The sequence below is a fragment of the Hypanus sabinus genome, chromosome 12 (genome assembly GCF_030144855.1).
Source record: "Hypanus sabinus isolate sHypSab1 chromosome 12, sHypSab1.hap1, whole genome shotgun sequence".
NCBI lineage: Eukaryota > Metazoa > Chordata > Chondrichthyes > Myliobatiformes > Dasyatidae > Hypanus > Hypanus sabinus.
This window is the reverse complement of record NC_082717.1, coordinates 91,120,687-91,144,996: the sequence shown is the minus strand read 5'-3', so window position 1 is coordinate 91,144,996 and position 24,310 is coordinate 91,120,687. Positions and strand designations below refer to the sequence as shown.

The 24,310-nt window shown below is 41.5% G+C and overlaps 2 protein-coding genes across 2 annotated transcripts in view; both read right to left on the bottom strand.

Moving 5' to 3' along the window:
- kat14 (lysine acetyltransferase 14) overlaps positions 1-16,850 on the bottom strand; it is a 38,275-nt gene extending 21,425 nt beyond the window's left edge. Inside the window, exons 1-5 of the mRNA XM_059986443.1 lie at positions 16,568-16,850; positions 13,424-13,545; positions 12,066-12,187; positions 9,186-9,367; positions 516-932 (exon numbers count right to left, since the gene is read on the bottom strand). Of these exons, the coding sequence (XP_059842426.1) occupies positions 516-932; positions 9,186-9,367; positions 12,066-12,187; positions 13,424-13,545; positions 16,568-16,832 (1,108 nt within the window). The 5' untranslated portion in view covers positions 16,833-16,850. The remainder of the gene's footprint in view (positions 1-515; positions 933-9,185; positions 9,368-12,065; positions 12,188-13,423; positions 13,546-16,567) is intronic.
- Positions 16,851-16,983: 133 nt separating this feature from the next.
- Positions 16,984-19,468, bottom strand: LOC132403140 (protein PET117 homolog, mitochondrial). The gene is made up of 2 exons (XM_059986444.1): positions 19,236-19,468; positions 16,984-17,165 (listed from the first exon to the last, which is right to left on the bottom strand). Exons 1-2 carry the CDS (start codon positions 19,329-19,331, stop codon positions 17,007-17,009), a joined length of 255 nt encoding a protein of 84 aa, XP_059842427.1. The 5' UTR covers positions 19,332-19,468; the 3' UTR covers positions 16,984-17,006.
- Between the last annotated feature and the right edge of the window lie 4,842 nt (positions 19,469-24,310).

Below are 24,310 nucleotides of genomic sequence, written 5' to 3'. Positions count from 1 at the left end.
GGGGCCTGGGAGTCCTTGACTCTGCAAATCCAGGGCTGATGTCTCAAATTAGCACTTCATATGAAGGGAAGTTTATCAAAAATGCAGATTGCATAGTCAAAGACCCCTCTCATCCGAGTCACTTTTTCTTTCCCCTCTTTCCATCAGGCAGAGATTGACATCGCCATACTCAAATTTCTATCCCACAGTTGTAAGACTATTGAAGAAACCTCTTGTGTGTTAAAATATGAACTCTTGAACTTACAACCTACCTCACCATGATCTTTACATCTTATTTCCTACCTGCACAGCCCCGTCCCTATAACTGTAACACTATATTCTGCATTTTGTTATGGCTTTTCCTTGTATTATGTACTCATATTTTGAAATAACATATGGATGGCAAGCAAAACAATTGTCAGTAAGTGACAATAATAAACCAATTTTAGTTCCAAGAATCCATTAGCACACTTCTGCATCAACAACTCATTAAAAGGCAAGTTGTTATGATTTAGCATAACCAAATGAATCCTTACCATGAAAGAGCGCCTGTGGAGGCATGATGTCAGGAATGAGATCTGCTTCAGATAAAAGACTTGGGGTGGCCGAATGGGATAATGGTGTTCCAGGAGCGGAGAAATCCAGTGAGGGGGATGGGGAGGGGCTGGTGAGTGGAGTCCGATCTGAAGAGCTCAGGGACGAGAAGTCAATCACCTCCCCTTTCTCCAGGACCAGTTCTGTCCTGCGTGTCCGGCTGGACAACTTCACTGGGGTGGAGGACGTGCTCCGATCAATGAAGCTAGCGGCTTCCTTCTGAGCACGCCGGATGTCCTTAGCTTCCTGAGTACGTGAGCGTTTCTCCTTCAGTTCCATGGCTGTTTCCACAGGGTTGCGACTTACTCGTTTCCGAAGCCCTTCCACTGTAATAATTGGATCCAGGGGTGGTTTCACAGCTGTGAAATGAAGCAAATCAGTACATCATTCCACCAAGCATTTCATTTACCAAATGCTGACAAATAGTCTTCTACCAACCAAAACTATGCAACAAGGAAAGTTGTTGAATGATCTCATACAAAGAAGACGACGTATATGAAAATATTTCTATAAATGCATTTAATAATGCTTAGTTAAACCATGACCATGAAACAGTCAAATCACCCAAAGGATGTTATTGCCTCAGCATAGTGGATAATGGAAAAAATTAAGGTAATTGAAAGCAACTTTAAAGTAATAAAATAAAAACTCTTAAGGCTGGGGTGGAGATCATGATCTGGATCCAATTTAACCCAACCTGCTCCTCACACACCCATTGTTGGACTTAGCTTGCTGCCAGGTATTCTCAGAAAACATTACCAGCTTATTACTGCCAGAAGCCTTTTTGACGGTGGTTAATTATCTCAGCTCAATACAGACATTTAAACACAAAACTAAAAACTTAAATAACTAAAAATAAAATGACAAAGTTAAGTTTAATGTTAAACATATTTAAAAAAATAAATTATTTTAAAGCTTCAAATTCAAGTGAAATAAAAACAATACACAAACCCACCTACCTCTTTCATTAAGGTTGGTGACCTTACTCAAAATGTGGCCACCATTAAGTTTAAAGAACCCAATACATTCAGCCTGTCGGTCTACTACTGTCAAGTCCAGCAGAGGAGGGGGGCATTAGATGTGCTGAATGCATAGGTGTAGAAGTCAAACACAAGCTGATCTATGAAAAGACACGCTCTAGGTTTTCTCTACAGAACTAGCTGCTAACTTTAAGTATGCTCTATGTCAGCCGGAAGGAGCTGTTACAAGGGATTCAGGACCAGAGTGGTGAGCCAGATGAGAATTTCTCTCCCGTGAAGGTCACAGAGGAATTCTGACACCTTCACTTCCCAAGACCATCTCTTTCTTTTTAAACTATTTTTCAATTTTTCTAAGGAAATAGTTTAGATGACATGGAAAGTGCAATTAAGAAAAAGACAAAATATTACATCTGCATGGGACAAGCTGAATGGTCAGAGTCTCTCCTGTCTATAATTATTTAAATGTCATTATCACATTTATTTTACACTGCAAGTCCATACAGACTCAGTGGCCACTTTATTAGCTAACTCCTATACCTAATAAAGTGGCCACTGATTGTATGTTTGTGGTTTTCTGTGGCCACAAAGACCACAACCGTCCACTTCAAAGTTTGATATGTTGTGCGATCAGAGATGCTCTTCTGCACACCAGTGTAACAGGTAATTATTTGAGTTACTGTTGCCTTCCTGTCAGCTTGAACTAGTCTGTCCATTCTCCTCTAACGTCTCTCATTAACATGGCATTATCATTCACAGAACTGCTGCTCAATGGATTTTTTTTTGTTTTTCTGTCAATTCAAGATTGTTGTACGTGAAAGCCCCAGGAGAGCAGCAGTTTCTGAGGTATTAAAACCACCCTGCCTGGTACCAATAAATCAGTCACTTAGATCACATTTCTTCCCCGTTCTGATGTTTGGTCTGAACAACAACTAAACCTCCTGACCATGTTTGCACGCTTTTATGCTTTCAGTTGCTGCCATGTGATTAGCAGATCTGTTACTTGCATTTACAAGTAGGTGTACTGATGTACCTAATAAAGTGGCCAATGAGTATATATTTGGAAACAACACAATGTGGTCTTAATATAATTCAATAACTGGGTCTCATTTTACTTTTTCTCCCCCCCAAACATCATACTCCAAATATTTAAAGCCGTTCCCTCACATGGTTCTAAATAACAAGTTAGTCTCTTCTACCTGGTAATGGCTGGCCTCCTACATTGGGGATGATAAACATTGTCCAGTACCAGTCTCTCCCACACTAAAAGCAATGGGTATTAGCAGCAGTGGCTTACTCCGTTTGCCAGTTCTGTGACACCCTTTAACCCTCTAATCCTGTTCAGTGAGTGTTTACTCATCTGCTCACCTGTTGTTTGCAAACCCAGAGAAATGTCTCCAGTTCAGTGAGAAGGACAATGTTTGGGAGAGATAGCTGAAGGGCAAAGGATTTTGAGGGGAATGACAACTATAAGAAAAGAAATGTATGACCATTAAGACCATAAGGCATAGGTGCAGGATTAGGCCATTCGGCCTATTGAGTCTGCTACACCATTCCATCATGGCTGTTTTCTTTTTATCCTTATCAACCCCATTCACCCATCTTCTCCCTGTAATTTTTGATGCCCTTACTAATCAAGAACCTATCTACCTCCAATTTAAATATACCCAATGGCTTAACCTTCATAGCCATCTGTGGCAATGAATTCCACAGATTCACCACCCTCTGGCTAAAGAAATTCCTCTTCATCTCTGTTCTAAAGGGATATCCTTGAATTCTGGGGCTGTGCTCTCTGGTCCTAGACTTCCCCACTACTGGAAACATCCTCTATCCAAGCCTTTCAATATTCATTATGTATGAAGAGACCGCTTCTGCAACAAGGATTAGAGGTGCAACAGAGAAAAATGAGAGATCAACCAAGAGACCATCAGGGAAGAGTACAGACCAAGCGTGAGGAACAGTGAGAAACAGGACAAAAATAAAGGAAGCACAAATGGGAAATAACACAATTTGATATAGGAAAAGCAGCACAGAAAAGTAGTAATATAATGCAGAGGGTTCTGTAAAATGACACAATGAGGGATTAAAATTATAATTAGAAAGTTTAGCAAAAAGATAAGCATTAATGTACTTGACAACAGAAATATAAATTCTGAAGTCTAATAATTGTGACTGCATTCAAGAGTGGATATTTTGATCTGTGCGTGTTATGAATTTTTTTTTAAACTGAACACACACAATCAAAAGATTGCATTTTAGCAGAGATGCTGATGGAAGCCTCAACCTTGGCAGCGGTGTTTACACCAACATGCTCCTTGTTTTTCCATTTCTCAGAGCAGGAGCAGCTGAAAGGTACTTTCTTTCTTCGCATGGGTTAACCTCATTGTACATAACTTGCCAACACACTGGACAAAGAATCATCCAGAACTAGTGCTTCAAAGCAACCACCAAAAAAAATCAACATGCAAGATACAAGGAGCAAAATTATTACTCTGAGAAGAGTCAGTCCTTCCTGACTTTTAAAGATTTACATTGTAGTGCATTTTAATTGTCTTACATATTATTTAGAAATAATCACTAAATGTCAATGCTAATATTTTAAAGTGGGGCTAGTTCAATGATTCTAATTTTCTAGCTAACATAAGATTAGGACACTTTTGACAACAAGCAAAAGTTTAAAATAATGAGATTTGATCAATCACAATTGAGCACAATACCACCAGCTGAGATAACAAGTAAAAGCTATTGTAACTTAGCATTGTGACTGAGTTTCAGAGAAGTGGACTAACACTATTGCACTGTTTATTGACTGATTATGTGTGGAAACAAGGTGGGTACAGAATCAGGCTTCTGCAGTGCTTCCCATTAACAGGCAGACTGTTGGCAAGACTTGCAAGTGAACAGTAATCACTAGAACCCATAGAACCACATCTCTAAGAGAAGCCACCAACTTAGACATCAGTTATGACCCTTTCTGATCAGAATCTAGAGAAGTGAGACCAATCTGATATAATCTCTCCAAAGGCAGCTTATCCATTTTATTCTGATCAGTGATCCACTGGGCCAAATTTAATTCCAAGATGGAAGAAAAGTTAGGGTCAGTGCGAACACTCCTGTTCCTCGTAATCCAATAGGACCATTCTACGTGTTTACCTTTTGATGGCAGACACTGGAAAGGCTGCAATGACTGCTCAGGATTCCATGGCAAAGTACGCCCAGGATCCTGACACCTCTTTCCTAGAAGTAAACAAGCAGCCTAACACTGATTTAAACAGCAACTGGTTCACTTTCCAGGCTAATGTTTTCACAGGTGGGGCAAGTAAGGACTACTGGAAGAAAACTAGAACATCAACAAAAGAGTTCTAAACAAATTTAATTATCTTTTGTAATAGGAATTCATAAATTAAAAATTCAAAGATGAATCATTATCTGTCCTTCTGATATGTCGAAGTGAGGCTCCAAATTACAATTTAAATATTTTCGTAATATACCCAACTGCCTCCTATTTTTATTTTGGACCTATAATTGATGTGAAAAACAAACAAATGATATTCAAATGTTTTACAGTATACTTCCAAAAGGTTTAAGAGAGGTAAACCTTGGACAATAAAAGCTGTATTTATGAAGATGCAGGGAATAGGCATATTGATTAAACTGCCCTTTTTAATACTGTATGAATGTACAAGAAGAATCATGAGATTGCATTGCGGTCCTTGAAAATAGAAATTTTCATAACATATCAACACTGAGGGTCTCCCTAAAAATAAGTTCAACAATAAAACATGGTTCTGATACAACCTATTTCTTAATTATCAGCTAGTTCATCAGACTCTGTAATAGGAAAAACACAGTCATGCTGGAGAGGTTTACAAAGGCACTGCCTGGTCGAGAAGACCCGAGTTACAAGGACAGGTTGGCAACACTGGACCTTTATTCCCTGGAGCATGAGTGACCTCACGGGTATGGATAAGGTGGTCATAGTCTTTTCCCCAAGGCCAAGGAGTCCAAATTTAGAGGGCACACATGGAAGAAAGGAGAGATTTAAAAGAGACCTGAGAAGTAATTTATTTACATAGAGGGTAGTGAGTATGTGGAATGAGCTGCCAGAGAAAGTGGTCGAGACAGGTACAATTGCAATACTCAAGAGATATCTTGATAGGTAAAGTACATGAAGGGATGCTTATGGGCCAAATGTAGACAACCGAAGCTGTAGAGAGGATGCTATGATCAGCATGGACCAGTTGGGCTGATGGACCTGTTTCTATACTGTACAACTCAATAACTACCATCATAATAGCTTTAAAAGCTTCTAGGTACCAAGCTTCTCTATGCATCTATCACTGAAATGTTGGACTTACACTTTGGTTTGCTAACATCACCTCATTAAATTTTGTCTTTACATTTTTCTGACAACATGGTCGCCTGGTAGCACAATCTCTATCACCCAGAAGCAGCACTCATATCTATTGTGCTGAAGGTGCTTTGAGAGGTTGATTACAGCTGGAAATAACTCCTGCCTGAGCCAGGACCTGAATCCCCTGGCATTCACCGACCGCCGCAACCGATCTACAGCAGATACAATCTCACTGGCTCGCTATTCTCCAGCATCTAGACAACTGTAAAACTTAAAGACCATAAGAAAAGGGAGCAGAAGTAGTCCATTTGGTCCACCGGGTCTGCTCCGCCATTCAATCAATGGCTGATCCAATTCTTCTAGTCATCCCCACTCCCCTGACTTCTCCCCATACCCTTTGATGCCCTGGCTAATCAAGAATCTACCTATCTCTGCCTTAAATACACCCAATGACTTGGCTTCCACAGCCACTCATGGCAACAAATTCCACAGATTTACCACCCTCTGACTAAAGTAATCTCTCCGCATCTCTGTTCTAAATGGATGCCCCTCAATCCTGAAGTCGTGCCCTCTTGTACTAGATTCCCCTACCATGGGAAATAGCTTTGCCATATCTAATCTGTTCAGGCCTTTTAACAGTCAGAATGTTTCTATGAGATCCCCCCTCATTCTCCTGAACTCCAGGGAATACAGCCCAAGAGCTGCCAGATTTACCTCATACGGTAATCATTCTCGTGAATCTTCTCTGAACCCTCTCCAATGTCAGTATATCCTTTCCAAAATAAGGAGCCCAAAACTGCACATAATACTCCAAGTGTGGTCTCACAAGTGCCTTATAGACCCTCAACATCACATCCCTGCCCTTATATTCTATACCTCTAGAAAAGAATGCCATCATTGCATTCGCCTTCTTCACCACCGACTCAACCTTTAGGGTATCCTGCACAAGGACTCCAGAGTCCCTTTGCATCTCTGCAATTTGAATTCCATCTAAATAATAGTCTGCCTGTTTATTTCTTCCACCAAAGTGCATGACCATACACTTTCCAACATTATACATCATTTGCCACTTCTTTGCCCATTCCCCTAAACTATCTATGTCTCTCAGCAGGCTGTGTTTCCTCAATACTACCTACTCCTCCACCTATCTTTGTATCATTGGCAAATTTAGCCATAAATCCATTAATCCCATCGTCCAAATCATTGACATACATTGTAAAAAGCAGCAGTCCCAACACTGACCCCTTTGGAACTAATTCCACTGGTAACTGGCAGCCAGCCAGAATAGGATCCCTTTATTCCCACTCGGTTTTCTGCCAATCAGCCATGCTCCACCCATGCTAGTAACTCTCCTGTAATTCCATGGGTTCTTATCTTGCTAAGCAGCTTCATTTGTGGCACCTTCTGAAAATCCAAGCACACCATATCTACTGCATCTCCTTTGTCTATCCTGCTTGTAATTTCCTCAAAAAATTGCAGTAGGTTAGTCAGGCAGGATTTTCCTTTCAGGAAACCATGCTGACTTTGGCCTATCTTGTCATGTGCCTCAAAGTACTCCATAATCTCATCCCTAACAATCAATTCCAACAACTTCCCAACCACTGATGTCAGTTCTATAGTTTCCTTTCTGCTGCTGCCCACCTTTCTTAAATAGCAGAGTAATATTTGCAATTTTCCAGTCATCTGCTACAATGCCAGAATCTATCGATTCTTGAAAGATCATTGTTAATGCCTCTGCAATCTCTCCAGCTACTTGCTTCAGAACCCAAGGGTGTATTCTATCAAGTTCAGGAGATTTATCCACCCTCAGACCATTAAGCTTCCTGAGCACCTTCTCAGTCGCAATTTTCACTGCACAAACTTCTCTTCCCTGACACTTTTGAATGTCCGGTATACTGCAGATGTCATCCACTGTGAAGAATAATGCAAAATACACATTCAGTTCCTCTGCCATCTCTGCATCTCTCATTACAATATCTCCAGCGTCATTTTCTATCGGTCCTATATCTACCCACAACTCTTTTACCTTTTATATACATAAAAAAGCTTTTAGTATCTTCTTTGATATTAGTCACCAGCTTCCTTTCATAATCATCTTTTCCTTCCTAAGGACCTTCTTAGTTTCCTTCTGCAAGTTTTCAAAGCTTTCCAATCCTCTATCTTCCCACTAGCTATTGGCTTCTTTGTATACCCTCTCTTTTGCTTTTACTTTGGCTCTGACTTCACTTATCAGACACATATGTCAGGCTTCTGTTTATCACTGCTCAACACCATCTTCCCTTTGGTATTAATTATCAAGTTTGAAATCTCAGGCCTTCGTATCTTCCTTTGCAACTGAATCCTCAACTTCTTCATTAGGAGACTACAGTCCGTACAGATTAATAATAACATCTTCTCCTTGCTGACAATCAATGCAGGCACATCTCTAGGATGAGTGCTTAGCCCACTGCTCTACATTCTCTATGTTCATGACTGTGTGACTAAGCCAAGTTCAAATGCCATCTATGAATTTGCAGGTAACACCAATATTGTTGGTAAAATCTCAGATAGCAACGAAGAGATGTACAGGAGCGAGACAGACCAGCTGGTTGAGTGCTGTCACAACAATCTACCACTCAACTTTACAAGGGAAAGGAATTGACTGTAGACTTAAGGAAGGGGAAGTCAACAGAACACACACGCCAGTTGTCATTAGCAACAGCAGTTTCATGTTCGTGAGCATCAACATCTCAAAGGATCTGCCCTGGGCCCAACACATTGATGCAATCATGAAGGAGGCACAACAGCAGCTCTACCTTGTTAGCAGTTTGAGGAGATTTAGTACGTAACCAAAGATTCTTGCAAATTTCTATACTGTAGGTGTACAGTGGTTACATCACAGTCTGGTATGGAAGCTCCATTGGAAAAAGTCGCAAGAGGCTTCAGAAGGTTGAAGACTCAGCCAATATCACAGGCACAACCCTCTCCACCACTGAGGGCATCCTCAAGAGGCAGCATTCATCAATAAAGATCCTCACCATCATGGACACACATTGCGGAGGAGGTACAGGAGCCCAAAGACCCACACTCAATGATTTAGGAACAGCTTCTTCCCCTCGCCCATCAATTTTCTAAATGGTCCATAAACCATTACAAACTTGTTTTTTATTTTGCAGTATTTATTTTAGTATTTTATAGGAACTTTTTCTTTGCACTGGGCTAATGCCACAAAACTAATTTCACATATTCATGTACGGTAAGTCAGTGATAAAAAAAACCTGATTCTAATCACACAAGCTCACCTCTTGCCTTCAGTGTTGTGCTTGATGGTCTCTCCCCTTCTGGCCTCAGGACTGGGGGCTTATTGTGCACCAACTTCCACCAGCCAGGTTCACCAAACTGCTGAGCACCCGAGCGGAAATACATCGGACTGCCCACGGACAGGCAGCCAGCTACAGTACTCCACCAAGTTGAGGTCTTTTTCCTAAAGTGCAGAGAGAGCATAAGCTAAGTGAAAGTTCAGGATGTCCAAAAGAACATATAAAGTATGTAGATCATATACAATCTTGAGATTCATTTTCTTGCAGGCACCCAAGGGAAAACGAAGAAACACTATAGAATTCACAAAAAAAATCTACACGTAACAAAGACCGACAAACATCCAACATTTATGCAATCACCAGTCTTTACAGTTTGTCTATTTTGCACATTGGTTGTTTGTCTCTCTTTGTGTACAGTTTTTCATTGATTTTATTGTTTCTTTGTACCTACCGTGAATGTTCTCAAGGAAATGTATCTCAAAGTAGTATATGGTGCCATAAACTCACTTCGATAATAAATTTACTTTGAACTTTGATGTCCTTTAGTAGTCGACATTTCTGCTCTGGGAGAAAGATTCTGATTGTCTACGCTATCTATGCTTCCCCTAAGTTTATAAACTATTATCAGATCTCCCCTCAGACTTCAACCTTCTGGAAAAAACAACCTAAGTTAGTGCTAGCTCTAAATGGCACTATTTACATAAAATTAAGCTGTATCACCTTCATAGTAGGCAATCCAGCTTCTTATGCCATTTAATAAGATCATGGCTCATCTTTCAGCTCAGTGTAGTTTCTCTGCACTAACTCTATACCTCTTGCCTGCTGACATAGTACATTCTCTTTCACACGCCCATCAACTCCACCTTGACTTTCCTACTGCCAACAACATTCAGAGAACCAATCACACCTTTGGAATGTGGAAAGAAACTTAAGTATCCAAGGGACATTATCAGAGGATACATGTAAACTCAACACAGACAGCAGCTGAGATCAGGATTGAACCAAAGTTGCCAGAACTAAGGCAATATCTCTACCCACTGCACCTCTATGCTGTCAGTTTGGGGAAACTAGAGTGATGGGACTGTTGGGGTCACAATATGGCAGGGTAAGGACAGAATGAAAAAGATTATGTATATTATTTATGAGATGATACAAAGGAGTAAAACATGAGATACGGTGGGCCTAGAAAACTGCTCTCCACTAAAACCAGAGCTCAATCTCTTTACTGAGTCAGAGACACTATGTTCTAATGTACAGTAATTAATCAAAAACTAGACTGATGAGAGGAAGTTATTGCCATGCAGAATGCACTGCCTGTTTTCTCTGGTATTTCCTCAATAAACTGTCCTCAAAAAAATGGTCATTCATTGTTTAATAAGGGGAGGGACCTCCAAAATCCCAGAGCAGTTACAGTGTCAGAAGACATAAAAATTAACAAAAAGCAGCAACTGTTGAGTTGGCTGCATAGGCAGCGATTGGGAATAGAAAACACAGTTAAGAAAACTCTGCAGAACTACAATGAAAGCAATGAGCACCAGATATTTGACCAGGAGAACTTAAGCCTTTGTTGTAATGGAAAATAACTGGTTCTTTGAGTCTCAACAGTAGAGGCCTGGACTCACACAGTTTTAATAATAAGGAATTTATTTACAAGGGAAAGTCAGGTCAACACAAGAAACTACAATACACAGGAAGCGGTGTGGGGACAGGGTATGGTTACACAAACAAAGAACAAGGGAAAAGCACAACAGCAGCTATCCCCCTTAACCTTGGATAGCTGCAGCTCCCTTACCAGGACAAACAATAGACCCTCCCAAGCATAAATCAATGCACTTACCTCCAATGTGGTGGTCTGTAAGAGAGGGCTAGCGAAGCCCAAGTCTCACCTTTTAAAGCATGGGGTTGGGTGAGATAATCCAATTAAGGTGACCAATAATTTAGGTGTGCATTGATTAGTTGGGAGGGACCAAATGTTGATTGGCATGTGGTGTGTCCTCCGACCAGCCAGGTGGCAGTGCATCTGTCACGTGGCCAGTATCTCTGGATACAGCCTTGCCGTAGTTTTTCAGGACAATTTCCCATTCAGGACATATACCAGAAGCACTGTGTTCGCAGAGGCCTCAGCATTATCGAGGATCCCTCCCATCAGTTGCACAATCTCTTTGACCTCCTACTGTCAGGCAGAAGGTACCGCCCATATAGGAACAAGAACTGTAAGGCTGGGTAAGAGCTTCTTCCCCCAGGCTGTGAGACTTCTGAACCACCCAATACACACCATTTATGACAGTGCAAATGTACTGTTGTACATTCAGCTATGAGTTTATATGCACTTCATGTCAACTTGTACATCAACAGAATATTTTTTATGGTGTTAATATTATTTATGTTCTGTATGTGATATATGTATTCAGTTTTTCTCTGGTCCCAAGGAATGTTGTTTCATTTAGTTATATACATGTGTAAAGCTGAATGACAATAAACTTGAACTTAAATTTGAAACCCATTTCCATCTTCCTGTTTCTAAGTAATTGCAAGTTCATCCTGGCTTACAAGAGGGCAAATGAGCTACATTTATCAAATGGCAAAAAGCTTAGCAATAATCAACACTGGACAAGAGTCTAAATTACAAGGTATAGACATACAAATATCTGCTTTAAGATTTGCTTCCTTTTCTCCACTACTGTGCTAAATGTATCATTGTGTTAAAAATGAACAGTAAGCACTTACTGTATTGCCTTGAACCAATGGTTACATCAGGAAAATTTGAAACACCATGGTATTCCAGTACAACACAATTCTCCCACCATAAAATGTTACAATTTTTCAGGCAAGTCTTCTATGGACTGTGGAAGGAGAGTTTACCTGTTTCCTAACAAGAATGCCCAGTGCTTGTCGATAAAAGCACATATATCCTCCTTCCAACGGAAGTAGCCTTGGCGACCAGTCCCTTCCAATGATAAATTGTACATGGCCAACACCACAACCTAATACAAAGAGGAAGCAAAGGCTCAACTTAAGAATGGGAATTACATTACACCTCTTATCTCAGAATGTCCACAAATCCCAACACAGAAAAGTAGAACACAGAGGAAAGCCATTTAGCTCAACAAGTCTGCACAAGCTCTCAAAGAGCAATATAGCTATATTAGTTATAAATTACATAACAGTATTTAATATGCAAAATAAAAAGTCAGCATCATTTGCCTCCATTATTTTTGCTGCACTTTTTTTTAAATTAGTATTTAATTTTATTGGAAAGCTGCTATTAATGAGGCGGAACCACTTGGGGACTGAAAGTTAGTGGCTCATATGAACTTCTTATTGGAGTTTGTGACAGTATTGTTTATATGAGAAAGGTGGAAAGTTAGTGACAGAGATAAAAAAAATAAAGCAAAAGGAAATGTGGTAGAGCTCAAAGAAGATAAGTCATTGAGACTGAATTTAGCAGGCTTGCCAAGAGAAGCAAAAGTAGCAACTATATTGCTGCTGACAATATTCCTTGGATACAGAAAATGTGACCAAGAAGTAGAAGGCTGCAATGCTTTACACCCTAGAGTAAAATCAAGAGACTCAATTCTTTAGTTCTAACCTTTCAGTTACAAGTTCCAGGTTTAAATCTAGCTCCTGAAAATGAAATTTGACACTTGTAGCAGATATTTTATACAAAATAAATCTGGGGGATTTTGCTATTGTATGAAGACATGGGTTCCCTATTTACTGTGAGTCCGTGTCCAACAGCAGGACGCAGTAAGCTATAAAGAAATTCTCTGACGTCTGAGGAGCTACAGCACATCTCCTACAACACAATAAATCTCATCGGGAACTTTGTGTGACAACCTTTTATGTGGCACCTTATCAAATGTCTTCTGGAAATGCAGTAACATTAGATGTACAAGTTCCCCTCTATTGCCTCAAATTGTAATATCCTCAAAGAAACTTGTCTAACTTGACTTTTCTTTCATTAAACCATGTTGATTTGGTTTGATTGGATTAAGCATTTAGTAAATGACCGGCTATTAAACTCTAATATATTCCCAGTTACAGTTGTTAAGCTATCTGACTAAGTATCCCACTAAGTATCTCCCTTTTTGAACATCATACCTAATATAGAACACTGGAGATAAAGAAAAAGAAACAAGCAGGGATATTGACCCTGAAGTGCAAGATGGCAGAATTGATTCAGAAGATAAAACCACTTGGTGCTCTAGATACACACTTACTTGTTGCCATGTGAGCTTCAGTCTTTCAAAATGCTCCTTCCGATCCTCTGTGCAGTCTGAACAACTAAACCGGAAGAAGTTATCACCTCGCAAGTAACTGGGGTGCTCTCCCCTCAACTGAGCTGAAAACCAAGAAAGAAAGTAATCGTTATCAAATTGGGAGAAAGAAACAGTAAAAAAAATATTCAAAGTCTAAACATGATGAAAAGGATAGGACATTTACTGTGCATCTTCCCAACTGCTGCTTCCTATCTTATATTATGATGAACTTCACAAGCAGTTTCAGGCAAGTGATCAGGTATCATTCAGAGCAGTTCAAAATAAAAACAAGCATTATACTTTCCACCTTTTAAACAAAAAAAAACTATACAAGCCTACTTCAAGTCTATCCTGGCTTTCTCTCCCAAAATATGGCAGTTCTGTACCATTTACCACTCCTCTATTCACATTCCTTCGTGTCATATTCCTCGATATGATCTCAACTTATTTCTCTTGTAGGACAGAATTCCACATTTCTCCCAGCCTTGATATGAAAAGTTACATTCTGAGTCACCCCTGAAAGTTCAGCCACTATTTTAAGATGGCATCCCTTGTTCTGGATTTTAATTAAGGGAAATACTTCCTCTATATCTATCTCAACAAATTAATACAATATTTTAAAATGTTTCAATAGCACACTCCATAATGTTTGCTCCAGCGCAAGGCACCGCCTTTATTTACATCCCAGGATCAAAGTGCAATTATAATTTTTTTTCTCATTTGTACTTCTGTGACCACAGGTAGATCATATAGCCAGCCAGTGGTGTAGTGGCATCCACAGCAGACTTCAAGGCGAGTGCTCCCACATTTGAATCAGGCCTGTTCCTTGCAATCTTTCCATCCGTGCTGGGTTGAGTGTCGAGCTAGCAACTCGGCCTCGTAAAAAACAAACACTAAAGAAACAGCAAGGTTGCTGCCCAATGCGGCACAAGGTCACAGAATAAAACAGTTTAAAGACTACCACACTGGTTCATGATTTCTAACACTTTCTAACACTTAAAAAAATAAATACTAGAAACAGTAAATGCTGGAAGTACTCAGCACGAGAAGCGGCATCTATGGAGATAGATGAGGTAGAGAGAGAAAGTAAGTTTCAGGTTTGGGTTTTCTCTCCACAGATGGTGCCTGATCTACTGAACAATTCATATAGGCCAATACAAACATTAAGATCAGTACATTTTTATTTACTTTATTTGTGGGATAATACTTCACACAGTGGCTCTGGTAAGAAAGACTGCCAACTGTCAAAACTAGAGCAGAACCCTAACTCCATAACTAACTCACAATGTCTGTTTCCCATTAATGATTACCACAGATGGCGACATCAGGCTTTTTTGAAAGTTGTCCAATTCGTCCTGCCCTCTATTCTTCATAGCACTATAAACGTCACCCTTCAATAAGTCACTTTTGAAAATTACTGTTGATTCTGCTCGCACCATGTTTCACTCTGTGCCATTTTGATCATAGCTTGGTACATTAAAAGAATCCCTTTTCTTTGCTTCACTTCAGTGATCAGTGATCAGTGATCTTATATCTATGCTCTTTGTTACTAACCTTTCAGTAGAAAGAGTTTATCCTCAGTTCTGTTAAAACATCTCATATGCTCATCGGGAGCAACCGAGTTTGGGGCCTAAACTAAACCGAGGAAGAATTCATCTTGCTTACCAATTTCCAGTGTGGGTAAAGTCAGTGGTGCATCTAGTCCTTTCCAGTACCCAAGGAAGTTATCTGCTCTATCACAATAACTCTGACTTCTAGCCTTTAGTCAGAACATACTCAAGTACTATAACCTGCAGACTGTTAAGAAATGGACTTTTCTACACATTCAGGTTCAATTGCCAGCTGCTCCACTTATGAAACGATATATAGCCACCTGCCACAGCTATCAGGAATTGGGGTGGGTGATTTTGGGAGAGTGAAGAACAAATGTTGGTTATAACATATTGGGGTGACATCCTGTCCTTTCAACCTCCGAAGAAATGTATACTTATCTCTGCTGAAGAGCTCCAGAGTTTCTGAAGAAACAGGAAGAAGAACAGACCCATCATCAGTTACTGAAGGTCATTTAATTATTTAGAGATACGGTGCAGAAAAGGCCCTTCAAGCCATGCTGTCCAACAACCCCCGACACCGCCAACTCAACCTTAACCTAATCATGACCGATTAACCCAACCAGAATGTCCTCAGACTGTAGCAAAAAACCAGAGCACTCAGAGGAAATCCATGCATTCCATGGGGAGAACATATACAGCCTCCTTACAGAGGACACTGGGACTGAACTCCGATGTCCTGAGCTGTAATAGTGCCGTGCTAACTGCTACTTTAGTAGTCTGTTCCATTCAAAAACCTTCAACTACATCCAATACTCCTATTAAATGAACCCCACAAACTTAACAGTAGGGGTGCCTGGTGGAAGCAGGTCATCTCACTGAAACTGTTTTGAAGTCTATCCATTCTATATCTGAAGGATTGAGGCAAAAACAAAGGACCGCTGTACCCTTCCCTCACTTAGGAGAAGCAGAATTTCTGCAGGAAATATTCAACCTTTGTGGAAATCTACTCGCTTACACTTAAGCCAAACCCCACACCATCTGTAACCTCGATTAGGCCAGCAACCAATGGTGACAGGGTCACTCCACTGACCCATCAGGGCCGCTGAATTGAGGAACACAGTCGTGTTGAAATCAGATTGTGAACGCTGTTTTATTTCAGCATTTTGCCATAAAGATGTACTGACCACAGAGTGCAAATAGCTCTGAGTGGCTTCCATCACTCTGGAAGTTCAATCAGGCTTTTTAAAATGACACTTCCCTCCAAATTATCTTTTGTCAATCACAGTATTATTTCTTCACCAGACCAGAGAGTATTATGGGAGAAAGCTCTGGTTATAAGCAGCAATCTCTCTACACTTCCAGAACTGCAGAAAACCTCAAATGTTAACACCTAAAACAATAGGAAATTCTAATTCTCTTCACATTATTCAGTGAACTCTAACGAGATTCACCACTGACTTTCAGAGATCTGTCCAATTTCCAGCTGAACTTTGAGATTACAATGGAAATCGTAACTAAGCACATTACAGGTGCTCAGAAATATCATACGTACTTGCGGGGATCCACTTCTGGCATTTGTCACAATAATAGGACATTTCTTCTGCCCAGGACACATCACCTTCATCACCAAGTTCACTGTTCAAGGAATCCCCACTCTGATCGTGGGACAGATCCACTGATGCCTGGTCTTCAGACTCAACTATCAGTAAGGTTTCCCCTTCAACCTCTCCTTCTTCCAAACCTTCTGATACAGCCATTCTTGTGCATTCATCAATTTGGCGAGCAGTTAAACTTTTTGCCTCCCCATTATCTTCCATTGCAACAAACTTGTGGCACAGAAAAGCTTAAAAGGGTAGATTCATCTAATAGCTAAGGAGAAGTTTTGTTATTAGTCGTTTCATTAATTAATTCTACTGTGTTTTTCCCCACCATAAAGAAAAATATCCGTCATCAATTAAGACAATTCATGTTAGAGAATAAAACAGGTTATTTCATTCTGGCTTTTTGGAACTTCCAGATGCCAAGGGACTTTGCTTCAGTCGATCAGCTTCCAGCTTCTTTGTCAGACTAATCTGTTCTTCCAGTATCCGAATGTTTTCTTTCTTGCGTTGCTGTCGTTCAAGATCTCTGTAAACCCCTTCTCGCAATCTCTGCAGAAAATAAAAAGGGATTTAGCCTAATGGTGACATTTAAAAGTCAGCAGAACTATTATTATCAAAAGCTGCACTAATTTCCTAAAAACGAAAGCCTGAGGCAAGGACATCCTAAATTCTCAAACAACTGAAGGCTTGAGGTTAGGAGTCCAAAGATGTGATCATTCAGTTCAACCTCCTACGACCGTGTGTGTATGCTTTGCCCAAGGTTTCTCCGTCATTAATATACAAAACCAAGAGAAGAGGTGTTTAGAAAATGAAGGGAGACAGGATATCAGATTAAGAAGTGGATAAGGTAGAGGATCAGTCAGGATGTTTTTTTAATTTTGAAGCAGAAACAAGGGACCTTATAGCCTGATCCTGCTTCTATTTCTAATTGTAAAGCTGGTAAAAGCAGTGATAGTACTTAGACTCCTGTTTAAAATGAAACATCAAATGTCTGAAGAAGTTGCCTTATCATTCCAATAAAGAAGGCTGCAGGAGCAGTAGCCGAACCTTCCACAGATCCAAGGATGCCTGGAGTAAACCGTTTCCTCTCATATTCTAATACATGGTATGATAGCGTAAGCGATTAGTGCAATCATTTTACACCACCGGCAATCTCTCATCAGGGTTCCAGTTCTCACTGATGTCTGTAAGTGGTTTGTACATTTTCCCTGTGATCTCTCCAGCATCCAACCAGGCTAGTTCAAGATGCATCTCGTGCTGGCACTGTATTTACAGATGCTCTGTGACCCACTGCAGCGTGCTTCCCCTCCTCCTCCCACCTCTGGTCAGACTCCGGCTCCACCTTTCTGAAAATCCTTATCAATAGACAGGAATCAATCATATTGATTGATTTCTTTATTCTGTGCATTAATTACATTATAATCATAATAGATGGCAGCCATTCAGCCCATTGGGTCCATGCAAACTCTCTGGCACATGATCCCATGAGATACAAGCCCTCTCCCTTTATTTCCCTCTAGCTCTGCATCTTATTAAAGCCCATCAATTTCTCTTTTGTTGCATCTTATGAATCTACTTAAAGGGCTAGTTAACCGCAGTCAGCAGGGTTCCCCTCTCCTATCCCTCACAACAACCCCGGATTCCTCTGCAGTGTGAATGCAGCCTGGTGTAAATATCCAGACGCATCTTCCTCTCCCACTCGCGGTCAACTAACAAATGTAAGGGAAGTGTATTCCCAAGGAGAGTTTAAACACCTACATTACCAATCCAAACACACAACCCCCAAAGGCAAATTATGGATGCAGACAGATTCTATAGCAAGATTTTGACTTTCCAATTCAAACACTCAGGTAGGGTAGTGGTTAATGTAACGCCATCAGGACATCAGCTGCAAGCTTGGGGTTGAATTCCTGCTCCTATCTGTAGGCATTCCCCACATGGGTTTCCTGCAGGTGCTCTGGTTTCCAAAGACTCAGATGTTAGGGTTAGCAAAGGGCATGTTATGTTGGCACTGGAAGTGCGGTGACTCGCCGGCTGCCCCCAGCACAATCATTGGATTCTGATGACCACTGACTCAAAATGGCACACTGGGCACTGTCTGTTTCGAGGTGCATGTGACAAATGAAGCAAATCTTTCATCTCCTTGATACCAAAGAGGCCTTCCAACAGTATTCCATTTCACTTGCTACAGGAGCACCCAGGGGAAACCCACGTGAGCTACAACATGAACCTGTGCACGCAGAGGGCAAATGACACCCCTTCCTTAGCATTCCACTCAACCAATGGGGGCAGGAGGTTGCAATGCCGTGAGGTGGGCTTTGCAGCAAACTGTCAGGCACACACTAGGCACGGCAGCGCCGGTGAGACAAACTCCTGAGCCTGGAGGCCTTGGCAGAGTTTCCTGGATGACCTTTGACCGATCTCGCGCCAATGAAGGAGGGGCGGCGGCGACTCGCGCTCCTGGGCCGCACGTGCCGGGGTACAGTCTTCCCCCCCCCCCCCCCCACCCACCCACTCCAACCGTCTCCTTCCCCGGGGCCTAGCCCACACTCGGCACGGGCGCAAGGCCCGCAGCTTCCACCTCGAGGCAGCATTCCGACCTCGGCGCCTCGCAATCACCTCCCTCTCCAGCTTTTGCTTGAGGTGAACCCCGGCCACCGTCCCCGCTGTCAGCACCGCGGAAACACCGAGGGCCACCTTGGACGCCGTAGACATGCTGCGGCCTGGAAAACCCGGCCCGTCACCATAGCAACCGAGGCCCACGCAGCCGAATGCCGAGAACGCGATCCCAGCCACGAACAACAGAGCGTGAACATCGCTCACAGGCAGCCCCAAACGAAGCGGAATCGTCGCTCCAGTGCCACAGCAACTGCTTCCTGTGGGTGAATTTTGCAAAGAACCAGGGGTTTATTATTAATAGTGAACCGGAATGCAACGTGGAGATGGTGCACAGAGATGCAGTATTATCATTTCTTAACCCTGACATATTCCATACCTTCACAGTATGGTCCAGGTCAATTTTGACCCAGCCCCTGAATCCCCTCATAAGTACCAAATTTTGAACCACAGATCTATTTAGAATGTATAAATAGGCTATCTGACATTAATAAATGGTTGATTAATCCTTAATTAATGTTTCAGAGGTCTAAAATCCATTTCAATAGATACTGGTCAAATTTGACCTGAAACAGCCTCAATGTACAAAAATTTGTAGCACCTGTGCAAAAGTATAAAATCTTTAAATTTTTCATTTTTGCACATTTTGGATCACTTTAGGAAAAGTCCTTAAATTTCGGCTAAAAAAGATACGGCATTTAGGGTGTTGTTATTGCTGTCAATTGTCAAAACAGATCAAATTTGACCCGAACAGTATGTATGGGTTAACAGAAATGCAGGGTAAGAAGGAAAAGCAGAAATATTTGGATAACTCAGTCTCAGACTATAGGTTTGATGGTGGGATGCTTTACGATGTTAACAATCAGTGAGTCTCACAGCATGGAACCAGGCATAGACAGGGTAGACAGCCAGTGTCTTTTCCCCCAGAGTTGAAATATCTAACACAGAGTTGAAATATCTTACATGCATTCAACGTAAGAGGATGTATGTTCAAAAAAATGGGCAGGGCAAGTTTTTTTCAAACACTGTGTTAGAAGCCTGAAATGTGCTGCCAGGGATGGTAGTGAAGGCAGATGTGATGGTGGTGTTTGAGGCCCATAGATAAGCAGATGTACATGCAGAAAAAAGAAGAATATGGACCAAATGCTGGCTAGTCCATCACAGACAGACAAAACCCTCCCGAAGTGCTGTCACAAGAAAGCAGCATTCATCATTAATGACCCCATCATCCAGGCCAAACTCTTCTCATTGCTACCATTAGGCAGGAGGTACAGGAGCCTTAAGTCTCATGCCATCAGGTTCAAGAACAGTTATCACCCTTCAACCATCAGACTCCTGAACCAGTGTGAATAACTTCACTCACCTCAACTCTCAGCTGAATCCACTAACATGCAAGCTCATTTTCAAGGACTCTCCAACTCGTGTTCTCAGTATTATTTGCTTGTCTTGCACATTGGTTGTTTGTCAGTCTTGGTGTATAGTTTTTTTTCATAAATTCTGTTTTATTTCTTTACTTTCATGTAAATGACTGCAAAAAGATAAATCTCTGGGTGACATATGGTAGCAAAAAACATTTTGATATAATTTACTTTGAGAGGGAAAAGGTTTAATTAAGCATCATTAGCTTAATTGGCGTGATACAACATAGTGTGCTGAAGGATAGATTTCTGGTTGATCCAGTTGCCAGATTGATTTCTGGGATGAAGTGAAGTTGAGTGGGTTTATCCTTCATTAGAGTTTAGAAGCAGGGTAGGTGATTGTGGAATCATAGAGAAATACAGCACAGGTACAGGCCCTTCAGCCCAATGAGTCCATGCCAACCCAGCTAGTCCCCATTTCTTATGTTCAGCCCCTATCTCTGCTCTATCAATGTGCTTCTTAAATGATATATTGTTCCTGCCTCAACCACTTACCCTGGCAGCATGTTCTATAAGCTCACCACCCTTTGTGTGGAAAAAGTTGTCCCTCAGTCCTTTTAAAATCTTCCCCCTCTCGCTGAAATGTGCACACCCTAGTTTTGGACTCCTCTACTCTGCCAACTGCCTTATTTATGCCTTTCATAATTTTAAACATTTCTTTAAGGTTGCTCCTAACTCTCCTACATCCCACAGAACAAAGACCTAACCTAACCAATCTTTCCTTATCGCTCAGTCTTTCTAGTCCTGGCGACATCTTTGTAAATTTATTCTGCACCCTCCCTTTTAACCACATCTTTCTTCTAGCAGGGTGATTAAAACTCTACAATGGATTTCACTAATGACTAGTACAGCTCCAGCAAATGTCCCAATTCCCTACCTAATGAAGGCCAGCATGCTAAATGGTTTTGTCACCACCCTGTCAACCTTTCTTTTAATTTATTAATTTGCAGGACGTGGGTGTCGCCAGCCAAGCCAGCATTTGTTGGCCATCCCTAGTTGCCCCCGAGAAGGTGGCGATGAGCTGCCTCCTTGAACCGCTGCAGTCCCCGAGGTGTAGGTCAATGTGGGGTTGTTCATCTGGGTTCGTTCCTTGTTATTTTCTTTTTAGCGTTTGGATACAACTGAATGGCTTGCTAGGCCGTTTCAGATTCAGCCACATGGCTGTGGGTCTGGAGGCCAGACCAGGTAAAGACAGCAGGATTCCTCCCCTAAAAGACAGATCTCCACAAGCAGCTCCACTATTTCCTCTCTAGCCTCCCACGTAGTCAAATGATGCACTTGCTCAGGCCCAGGGATCTATCCACCTTACTGTGCAGTGAAATTCCAAATGCCTACTCCCTCGTAATTTGAACGTCCTCCAAAACATTACCACTTGTTTCCTTTATCTCTGAGTAACCATGACTTTCTCCTCAGCAAATACCAAGGTGAGATATTCATTCAAATACCCACACACCTCCTGTGACTCAAGACATAGGTAGACCTGCTCCCTCTGTAACCACCCTTTTAATGTAGCTATAGAACCTCTTGGGATTTCCTTAGTACCTGCCAGATCTAGCGTATACCCTCTGTTTGCCCTCCTGAGTTTGCCCTTAAGTGCATTTTTGAGCTTTTTATAGTTAGCAAAGGGTTTTCTTGTCCTGGACCATCTAAACCTAATGTATGCTTCCTTGTTTTTCTTGTCTACAGCCACAATAACACTCAACAGCCAAGATTCCCCAAACTCGTCCGGTTTACCCTTCAGTCTAACAGGAACATGTTGCTCCTGGACACTGGATATCACACTCTTGAAATCCTCCTGTCACCTATTCATTTCTTTCCCTTCAAGCAGGCTCTGCCATTGACCTCTGCTAGATCCTGCCAAATTAGCCTTACTTCAGTTTAGGTCTCTAACCCATGGACCTGTCTTATCGTTTTCCAGCACTATTTAAAAAATAATAGAATTATCATCTATTGAGCCAAAGTGCTTCTTGACCGCTTCTTCAGTTACCTGCCCTGCCTTGCACCCTAAGAGGAGGTACATTATTGCACCCATTCAAGTAGAACCCTATATATTGACTCTGGAAACTTTTAGTTTTAAAACTTTCTTCAATGTATTTCACAGCTTCCTCCCCATCCAGGCCCATTACAATCTGGGTGGTCCTGTCAATACCAGGGAAATTAAAATCTCCCATTAATTCAGGTGTGTGTATGTGTGTGTGTTGGGGAACAGATTCTATAAAACAGCATCACAAGAGCATCTCTCCCCTACTTGTTCTACCCATATGGCTTCACTGGATGATTCCCCCAAGAATATAATCTCTAAGTTTGATCTGGATGATGGGGTGGTAAATTGGATTAGTAAGTATGCAGATGGTACTAAGGTAGGTGGCGTTGTGGATAATGAAGTAGGTTTTCAAAGTTTGCAGAGAGATTTAGGCCAGTTAGAAGAGTGGGCTGAACAATGGCAGATGGAGTTTAATACTGATAAGTGTGAGGTGCTACATTTTGGTAGGAATAATCCAAATAGGACATACATGGTAAATGGTAGGGCATTGGGGAATGCAGTAGAACAGAGTGATCTAGGAGTAATGGTGCATAGTTCCCTGAAGGTGGAATCTCATGTGGATAGGGTAGTGAAGAAAGCTTTTGGTATGTTTGCCTTTATAAATCAGAGCATTGAGTATAGGAGTTGGGATGTAATGTTAAAATTGTACAAGGCATTGGTAAGGCCGAATTTGGAGTATTGTGTACAGTTCTGGTCACCGAATTATAGGAAAGATATCAACAAAATAGAGAGAGTACAGAGAAGATTTATCAGAATGTTACCTGGGTTTCAGCATCTAAGTTACAGGGAAAGGTTGAACAAGTTAGGTCTTTATTCTTTGGAGCGTAGAAGGTTGAGGGGGTCTTGATAGAGGTATTTAAAATAATGAGGATAGATCGAGTTGACGTGGATAGGCTTTTTCCATTGAGAGTAGGGGAGATTCAAACAAGAGGAAATGAGTTGAGAGTTAGGGGGCAAAAGTTTAAGGGTAACACAAGGGGGAATTTCTTTACTCAGAGAGTGGTAGCTGTGTGGAATGAGCTTCCAGTAGAAGTGGTAGAGGCAGGTTTGGTATTGTCATTTAAAGCAAAATTGGATAGGTATATGGACAGGGAAGGAATGGAGGGTTATGGGCTGAGTGCGGGCCAGTGGGACTAGGTGAGAGTAAACATTCGGCACAGACTAGAAAGGCTGAGATGGCCTGTTTCCGTGCTGTAATTGTTATATGGTTAAGTACACTGTTACATCCTCCCTAATCAAAAAGGCATCAGCCACACCTTACTTACCTGTAGCTTAGTCACACCTTTGGCTTCTGATTCCTGAAATGTTGACTGCCAGTTCTGCCCTTCTTTCAGCCATGTTTCTCTTATGGCTGTAACATCCCAGTCCTGAGGACCAATCCATGCTCTTAGTTTGTCTGTCCTAACTGTTAAACCTCATGTTACAAGATAAGTCCAGATTGCCTGCTTTTATTGAGTCTTTGCTACCGTGACTAGTAAACTTGCTCTCGCTGGCTACTGCTTTATCCCTTGACTCGGTCCTGCTCAGAGTCCCACTACCCACTACCTTCCCCCTCCCTCCCTGCCAATCTAGGATCCTGGCCCCTCTCTGGTTCACGTACAATTCATGCCCTTGTA

Excerpts from the sequence above, each read along its gene's own strand:
- LOC132403140 (XM_059986444.1), bottom strand. The coding sequence starts at position 19,331 with ATGTCTACGGCGTCCAAGGTGGCCCTCGGTGTTTCCGCGGTGCTGACA. Across the intron at positions 17,166-19,235 it reads AGCAAAAGCTGGAGAGGGAG|AGATTGCGAGAAGGGGTTTA; the intron begins GTGATTGCGAGG and ends TATTTTCTGCAG.